The sequence below is a fragment of the Pinus tabuliformis genome, chromosome J (assembly GCF_031772625.1).
Source record: "Pinus tabuliformis cultivar Carrire ecotype Pingquan chromosome J, CPIR1, whole genome shotgun sequence".
NCBI lineage: Eukaryota > Viridiplantae > Streptophyta > Pinopsida > Pinales > Pinaceae > Pinus > Pinus tabuliformis.
The window spans coordinates 451,764,890-451,774,036 of NC_142295.1; the positions used below are offsets into that span (position 1 = coordinate 451,764,890).

At 40.5% G+C, this 9,147-nt stretch overlaps 1 protein-coding gene across 3 annotated transcripts in view; it reads right to left on the reverse strand.

The window, feature by feature from the left end:
- LOC149227768 (cysteine-rich receptor-like protein kinase 44) overlaps positions 1–8,248 on the reverse strand; it is a 109,324-nt gene extending 101,076 nt beyond the window's left edge. For 2 of the 3 annotated variants that reach the window (XM_089377923.1, XM_089377925.1), the window contains exon 1: positions 7,018–7,156. Coding sequence is in view for 1 of the 3 variants with exons in the window: in XM_089377924.1 (XP_089234050.1) it covers positions 7,018–7,141 (124 nt within the window). In the remaining 2 variants the exon portion in view is untranslated. Of the gene's footprint in view, positions 1–7,017 lie in introns of all 3 variants that reach the window. The other variant, XM_089377924.1, reaches the window with a different exon arrangement.
- Positions 8,249–9,147: the final 899 nt, after the last annotated feature.

Consider the following 9,147-nt stretch of genomic DNA (forward strand, 5'->3'; position numbering starts at 1 on the left):
TGGGGTGGCTTCCGAGTTTCTAGGTGTGGTTTTCTGAGGCGGTTTAGGTGCCCAATTTCCCCTGTCCAGATGGTCTAGCTTCTCGTTGTGATTTTCCGAGGGGATGGCGTCAATAGAGTCTCTATTGTGAGACTTCTCTCATGGGGTAGAGGAACTAATAGAGGTTACGGTACTTACAGAGGAGAATGCAAAATTCTTTTTCAACAAGCAAACAACTATGGTACAGGAGGTCGGTAGTGTGTAGGGGAATATAGGCTAGGGTGTTCTACATGAAGACAGTGTCAGGGTTTTTTCGGGGAAGAATAAAAACACTCGAAGGCATTAGGGAATCAAACCCAATGAGCATACACAAGGTTTAATCCTTGGGATGGAAGAGTATTGGGAGGAGGTGGATAGACTGAAACAAAAAGCTCTGGTGGGTAGGTGAGAATTCAGCCAGATGACTGGTGAAGAAATGAAGGGATGGGTTGAGTCCTCGTTGTTGCCTATTTTGAAATATAGACCGAGGGTAGTCGTGCTTCTAAACGGTTGGTTCGCTTTCCACTTCCTGAGTTCTGAAGATGTTGCTCGCATTGTTGCTTCCCCATGGGATAAAGGTAGGGGCTACCTTTCATTACAGAAGTCGAAATTATGCTTTGATCCTGCAAAGGACACGCCTCGACATAACATCATTTGGGTTAAACTACCAAGGTTGTTGCTAGAGCTGTGGACTAAGGAGGCCATTTTTTGCCATTGCTAACAAAATTAGCAAATTCTATTTCCTGTGAGGAAGGTAGTTTGGGCAGCCGCGACAAGCGGATAGCGTGGGTTCTGGTTGAAATGAATTTCTTGGGGGTCTTCTAGCAGATCCTAATCTTTACTTTGGGGTCGTGTTCTCACAGACAAGTTATTGACTATTGGGGGGTTCCTTTTCGGTGTCTATGTTGTCACATGACTAGACACCTCATGGCGGAGTGCCTTGCTAGACATGCATGGGGTCGCCAGAGAATTAACAGGCTTGGAGGGCATCTTGTGCGTTTTAAAGGTGGTGCGAGGTGGGTGGAATGACGGGATGATGCTTTCATACCTCCTCTGGATCCAGGTAACAGTTTAACTTCTCATAAATTTGATGGAGGTTGTGTCTGTTACTGGGGATAGGGTCTTTCCCTCTACTCAACCCACCAATCGTGCTTTGAAACTTGCCACTTTGGGCGCCACTCAGCCATTGTCAACAATATTAGAACCCCTTGAGAGGTTGGCACGTCCAACTCTTGTTCGAAATGTAACTGCTCTCGAAAATCTGGAAGAGGTCCAAATAGCAGATGAAAAAATTAGGAAGGAGAAATACTTCTCTTCTCCAATAAAATTTGGAGAGCCTTTGGGATGCATGTTTTCGTCATTCTTGGAAGATGAGGAATTGGAGGTACTGGCCTGGGACTCTTTGAGTGGTTTGGAACTGCTCACCATTAAGAAATCCTTCTTTGCAAACGAGGATGTATTTGTGAGTCCTGAATCTCGAAAGAACGTTACCACTAGGAAAAAAAGGGGCGTCAAATATAAGAAAATCACAAATCGTTCTATGGTCCCTTCAAACCTTTCAACTTATTTTCAAGAGTCGTCGGAGGGTCATTTGCCACCTTTCAGTGAGCCTACTTATTTTAAGGTTGGATATTTAGATGTAGCTCTTTCTGAGTCTTTGGTCCTTAAATGGAAGACTCCCCAAAATGATTATTATGTCCATGAATGTTCAGGGTCTGGGATCGGCCCCCAAAAGACAATCCCTCGAAAGCATTATTGGGATTTACAACCCCGACATTGTTTTGTTCCAAGAAACCATGACTAGCAAGGAGAAGGCTTTGGGTTTTATGATGCAGATTTGTCCTCTTTGGCATGTGTGTGCGACCAGCGCCTCCGGTCTCTCGAGAGGTCTGGCCACACTGTGGAATCCAGATGTTCTTAACTTTGGGTTACAATTATGTTGTTGGTTTACTATTAACAGGTGTCCAGAGAGGTTCTTCAATACGTCTACAAATAATTAATGTATATGCCCCTTACTCGGATAGAAAGCGATATTGGGACTGGGTTGATGGTAGCAGTATTCTTGACCTAAGCTCGTTGATCATGGTAGGAGACTTTAATCTTACCCTGGAGACAAATGAGGTTTGGGGTGCTCAATGCAGGCCAGATTCATTGGGTTTATATTTCAAGGACTTTTTCTATCAAAAATCATTAAAGGATATCCGGCCAGATCCTATTGGCCCAACATGGAAGAACGGTTGATGGGGTTCACAGGGTATTTCGAAAAGATTGGATATATTCCTTGTCCAGGACGGTATAGCTTGTCGCCTGAAACAATTATGCAATTGGATCCTTCCATCCCTCATTTCTGATTATTTCCTTGTTTTTTTGGAATGGACGGGGGAATTTAAGAGGCAGGCTTTCCCTTTTAAATTTAACCACTTTTCGCTAAAAGAGATCAATTTTATAGCTTTGGTTTGTGATTCTTGGATTAAGACAAGAGTGGAACCTGGGGTTTCAAATATGGATTTGGTATGTCACAAGCTGAAAATTCTAAAAGACAAGGTTCGGAAATGGGCTAGGTCAAAGAAGAAAGAGATGGTGAGGGAATTGATATGGATCGGCAGTCAGATAAAGTTGCTAGAAGACCCTCAAGATTCGACATACTTTTCTAATTCACCAAAAAAACGCTTCTTGAATTGGAGACACGCAAAAGCCAGATTTTGAAGAGACAAGCAGAGGAATGGCAACAAAAGAGCAGGTTGATGTGAGGGCAGAAGGAGACAAAAACAACCGTTTTTTCCATAGACAAGTGACTTTTAGGAAAAACCAAAACTCTATTTGGAGTATTAGGAATGAAGTAGGTTGTCTTTTAACATCACAAGTGGAAATTCAAAGGGAAGCTATCTGTTACTTTAGTAACCTTTACAAAGAAAGAGAGGAGGTTCCTTTCACCAAGCAGATGGAACTCTACAACCTATTCCCTATCATGGTCGATGAGGAGGACAAAGATCTCGTGGTGAGACCAGTCACAAAGGATGAGGTTCTTGCAGTCCTGAAAGAATTGGCAAGAGGTAAGAACCCTAAACCTGATCGCTGGTCTGTGGAATTGTTTATTCACTTCCAGGACATTATGCTCGATGAACTTACAAATTTGGTTGAGGAGTCTCGAAGGCTACGTCAGGTTGCAAGTGTGGTGAATGCAACTTTCATAGCACTTATATCTAAGGTATTGAAGCCGTCTTCCTTCTCGGACTTTCGTCCTATTTCATTGTGCAATATGATCTATACTCTGATATCTAAGACCATAGCAAATTGGATCAAGCCATCACAGTCAAAGTTTGTCTCTTCTGAACAATTTGGCTTTCTAGGACAGCGGCAGATACATGATGTTGTTGCCATTGCACAAGAATGCATTCACTCCATTAAGACCCGTCGCATTGAAGCTTGCCTAATGAGGATTGATCTTATCAAAGCCTGTGATTGTGTCAACTAGGAATTGTTGAGGATGATCCTTATTTAGTTGGGTATTGATGCTCAAATGGTGGATTGGATCATGGCTTGCATTTCGCCTGTTAATTTCGCGGTAATCATCAATGGCCTCCCCACAAATTTCTTCAAAGCATCTCAAGGTCTTAGATAGGGTTGTGCACTATCTCCCCCCCTGTTCATGTTGGTGATTGACATACTAAGCAGAGGGATTTCGAACGCGTGTGATAGGGGTATCATTACACGTTGCAAGCTGACTAGTGACATTTCCCTTACACACTTGATGTTCATGGATGATGTGTTTGCAATTGGAAAGGCAGGTCTCAGAGAATGGAAGGATCTTTTCGAGATTATTACATCTTTCAAGGAGATTTCAGGACTGTTAATGAACAAGGATAAGTCGGTCCTAATCTTGACAAACCATGAGGGGGAATTGATGAGGGAGATTGCATCCTTGTTCGATGTCCAATCAATCTCTTTGGATGGAGGGTTAAAATACCTTGGTTTCTTCTTGAAGCCAAACGTATATGAAAACAAACTCTGGGGCTAGTTAACTCATAAATTTTGAGAAGAGGCTACATTTGTGGTCACATAAGTGGTTATTACTGGGAGGCAGATTCATTTTAATCAAGTCCGTTTTACAAAGTATCTCCATATATTGGATGCATATTTTTAAATTATCCAAGGGTATTGTAAACAAGATCAACTCCATCATCTCACATTTTTTGTGGGTTGGTACTGTTACCGATAGGAAAATCCACCTTGTCCGGATGGAGGTGCTGGCTGGACAGGTATATGAAGGCAGATGGGCTTCAAAGATACGGAATGTTTTAATATGGCCTTATTGCTCAAAAAAATTTTGAGGAAGTGTGTGGTGATGGATTATGGCATCGAATATATTAAAGGCAAATACCAGAGAGGGAGCTCCTGATCCTAAGGCAGTTTCACAGTCATGGAGAAGCTTGTTACAAACTAAACATTGGTTCCTTGGGAATCTGAGATGGGAGATTGGCTCAGGATCGCTTCTGGAAATTAGATTGGACGCATTCTTCAGAGTGGAAGGTAGTCATACTCTATCTTTCTCCCTCGTTTCCTTTTTTACATGAATTGGGTATTTATGTTCTTAAGGATATAACTAGTTCACTTGGGACTGTTCCACATTCAACCTCTAGGAAAAATGCCTGGGATCTTGGCCTATCATATCTTTTAGTGGAAGAATGGAAAGACTATATATTACAATTAAAGCTTGCAGGGATTATTTTGACTCCAAAGGAGAACAGACTAACTACGTGTGGTGGATTTCATAAAGGACATATTAAGGTATGTGAAGCATGCTCTATCATTAAGTAGGCTTCATATGCATATCTTCGCTACAGCTAGCTCAACAGGTCACGGAGATGGAATACTCCCCAGAAACTCAAATGTTTTGTATGGTTGGTGGTTCACGACAAAATTCTGACGTGGAATAACTTAATCAAGAGGGGATTCCAGGGCCCTGGAAGGTGTGGTTTATGTCTGGCTCAAGTAGAAGATGTTAACCACCTTTTCCTGCAGTGTTCTTTTTCGGTTTTGGTGTGGTTTGGGGTTTGGGTTGCTCAACCTGTTTAACATCAGAGCAGATTGGGATAGGACAGAGTCCAGACATTGGGGCATGTCTATGGCAGTGGTTTGTGGAGTATAAGGCACACAGGACATTACCTTTTTTGTCCTATGGGGATTATGGAGGGTAAGGAACGCCAACACCTTTGAGCAGGTACAACCAGATGTGAGGAGAACATTCATTAAAATTTCGGCTTTCTTTAAGGAATATGATCTCCATGAGAACAAGAAATCAGAAAACATTCTGCGCCCAAGGGCTCTGTGGGCCTGTTATCCAGCGGGTTTTTTCAATGTGGCCTCATCTTTCGAATCTTGTGGCAGCGGGATGGCCATTCATTTGGGGCCTGGGGTTGTTACCGTTTCTTATGGTTTAGCGGCAAAGGAACAAATATTAGAGTGGAACTTCTTGCATTGTAGGGAGTCTTATATTGTTTCAAATGGCTTGGAATTGAAGACAAAATCATAATCGGAGGCAAAGGAACAAATAATAGAGTGGAACTTCTTGCATGGTGGGGAGTCTTATATTGTTCCAAATGGCTTGGAATTGAGGACATCGTCGCATTCGGAGACTTCATGATAGTTGTAAAATGGGCAAACCAGAGATATAAATTGGAGACTGCTGAGCTTTCTTACTGGAAGAACAGGGTCAGGGTGTTGATCAATGATTTCAAAAGGGTTTCTATTTCCCATATCTACAGAGATCAAAATAGTGAGGCAGATATATTGTCTAAAGAAGGTTGCAGTGCCGATCCGGGGATGATCAGCTTCCAGGCTTTTGAAAATGGTTGCTTTCAGCGGTTTGGATACATCATGATAGGATGGAACGTCTTAGTTCAGAGTCTTATGTGATATACATCAAAATAGTGAGGCAGATATTGTCTAAAGAAGGTTGCAGTGCCGATCCAGGGATGATCAGCTTCCAGGCTTTTGAAAATGGTTGCTTTCAGCGGTTTGGATACATCCTAATATGAAGGAACGTCTAGTTCAGAGTCTTATGTTATATAGATTGCTGTTTCTGGAATATGATCATAGAGACCTATTTTATATTTTGTTTTTTTGGCCAGTTACATTGAGGTGGTAACATTTTGGTGTAAGGGGCAAATTGGAAGATTTGTTTATAGAGATAAGTCACAGAAAAGTATAGAAGATAGAATTTTTTCCAAAAGGTATGTCAACGATAACAGGTTCATGTAACTGTTTTGAAGCAACAGGGTGCAGGTGGAGAAAATCGTCAGTATGTGTACTTTCTTTTATAATGAAAAAGCGTTTTTTCTTTCTTAAAAAAAATTAACTTTAAAGTAATGGCTACTATTAAAAACAATGTGAAACTTCGAAATAATTTCTTTATAAATTTAATGTAATTAGAAAGTTCCATTCCATTTAATGAATAATATAAGAATAATTTAAATTATTTTCTACTTATTTCTTACACATGTAGCCTATGTAAATGGCTTTGTTTACTAAAATCACAATTTCGTTCATATGGCAAGTTTCTGGCTGAATTTGGGGGAAAATATTTCTAAAAATTTCACTGTTAGAATGGTTCTTTTATGGTCAAAATGGATTTAGCATAATTAAAAATTCTAAAGCACTTTAGTTTTCTAAAAATTTTAACCAGATTTTATCAAAATCTTATCAAAATTTCTATTATTTTCCGAACAAAATTATAATCTCATTAAACTGCTACTCCGTTTAAATCTACCTAAGAAACCCTTAATTTTTTTGGAAACCTTTTTACTAAAAATGTGCCAGTGCACGTGGAGACAATGAAAGTCAACGAAACAGAGGCGTTAGGGATGTTTTCTCACGTTTGTACATAAAAATTTTGAACGTCAAGCAATGGAATCCCTAATGCTACAATAACGAAGCAATGAAATCACCAATGCTATTCAGACTAGTGACCAAAAGGGAAAAGGGATACATCCCACGCACCAGTACATCGACCACCAGACATGCTAATAACTGTAATAATAGCTCTGATAAAAGGATTCCCGTGGCATATAAAGGACGGTAAGCGACGCCACCATAATGACAAGAAACGTGTGTAAAAAGACATCACTTTCGTACCCCCTCAATTGTCGCTGCAACTGCTCAAGTCCCCCCTCACCCCATCGCAGTTTGGGACAGTTACGAACATCAAGAATCTTTAATGACCTCAAATGTCCTACAGATCCAGTCACAGCCAACACCTTCAAAGAAGACAAATGTTCCACGTTTGGCAGTTCTCATATCTCACATCATTGCCGAACACCTAGTTGTCTAACGCTTGTAAGCTGCCCCAACCCTTCTATTCTCTCCAACTTCTCACATTTCTCAACAGTCAGTATCTCCAAAGATACCAACGCTTCAAGACCGGGAGCTTGAGGTTTTGGGCAGACCACAAAGACCTCCTATTTGCCTCAACTTTCAACACCATCTCAAGCACAGATCGTTGCAGGAAGGGTGCTTCTCTTTCTCCAACTCTTTTAGATGAAATTGGCGCAGCGGACAATCTGATAGTACTGAAGATTTTATATTGTTCATCTGGACAAGATGTGGTAAGTATTCTGTCCCACTATCCTTTATATCCATATTTGTCGTCTCAGTGACCAGACCAATGGAATTGGGCAACCATTTCAGTTACAGAGAAGAAGAGACTGATAAGATTATCAAACACTTGAGGTCACCGATCCAAAGTGGCAGCATTTCCAACAAATCATTATCTAAATTTAAAACTTCCAATTTGCAGAGGTCTGCAATGACGTTTGGGAATTCTTTTAATTTCGTTTCCTGCTAATACAACTTTCGCAAGGACCGTTGATGTGCGACCTGGGGAAGCAAATGGGTCACCTGCTTACACCGCTACCAAAGAAAGTTTGGCTTTGATGGCCGTATACGTGTTCCCTCCTGGAACTGCAGCTTTCATCCACTCGGGCTTGGGTAAGGAGTTTTTCTTGGAGCCAACATCCACAAAGTTGGACCGCCATTGGCCAGCTGCTCTTGCAGGGCGGCCAGCGCAAGAGTGGTTGATTCAGAGGTTTGTTCGACAGAAGTTGAAAGGGCTGGAACTTGAGACCGGTTGAAATGGTAGTTGAGGGGTTTCGATGCCCGGGCTATCCTACGGAAGAAAGATCTCTGTGCAGATTGGAATCGTTGGAATCGTAGTTTGATGTGAGCTCAGGAGCTCCACGTCCTTTGAATTCCAATGCAAATCAATATTTCTATTTATAAAACATATTTCGAACGCGTGTCCTTTTTTAATAGGCTTTGTGTTTAGAGGATAAACAAGGAAGGTGAGTGAAAATTCTCCCTTATAACACTCCTCGGCGGTAATGAATGATAAATTTAAATTTAAATTTTATTAAAAAAAAGATTAGTGTGGATAGCGGCTCTATAACTCAGTATAGGGTAGGGTAGATGTGCGAGCATTAGATGTGAAATGTTATATTTGTATAGTCTTAAGAGGTGAGTTGTTAAATATTTTTTAAATTCAATTTATTTATTTTTATTGTAATTTTGTTTTTTTTATTTTTTTAGATATATATATATATATATATCACATTAAAATATATAACATATAAATAGTACCTATAAATTAACATCCATTTTACCACATAAATTAAAATAATGATTACATTACCATCTTTAAATTTAATTAACCAACCTAGATCAGATCAAATCTCTCAAGGTGCAAGTCTCTTTTTTGAGTGCAAAACTTGAGGAAATGTTTGTACCTCGAGATATTTGATCGCTCTCTATGCTTGAGAGATCCAGGGTTAAGATGGATGTAGGTTGGTCATATAATATTATATAATATCTATATTTGTATCTATGTGTCTCTTTATTATTCTCTCTCTCTATCTCACCCCCCAAACATAGATACTCTCATATCTATCTCTCACTCTCCCTCCATCCCTCTCTCTTGCATTTCTCCCTCTCACTCTCTTCTCTTGCTCTCCTCTCTCCCTCATTCTCTCTCTATCTCTCCCTTATCACTCCATCTCTCTCTCCACCTTTCTCCCTTTGTGTCTTTCTTCTTACCCCCCTCTCTCTCCCCCTCCAAATCCATCTCTCTCTCCCTCT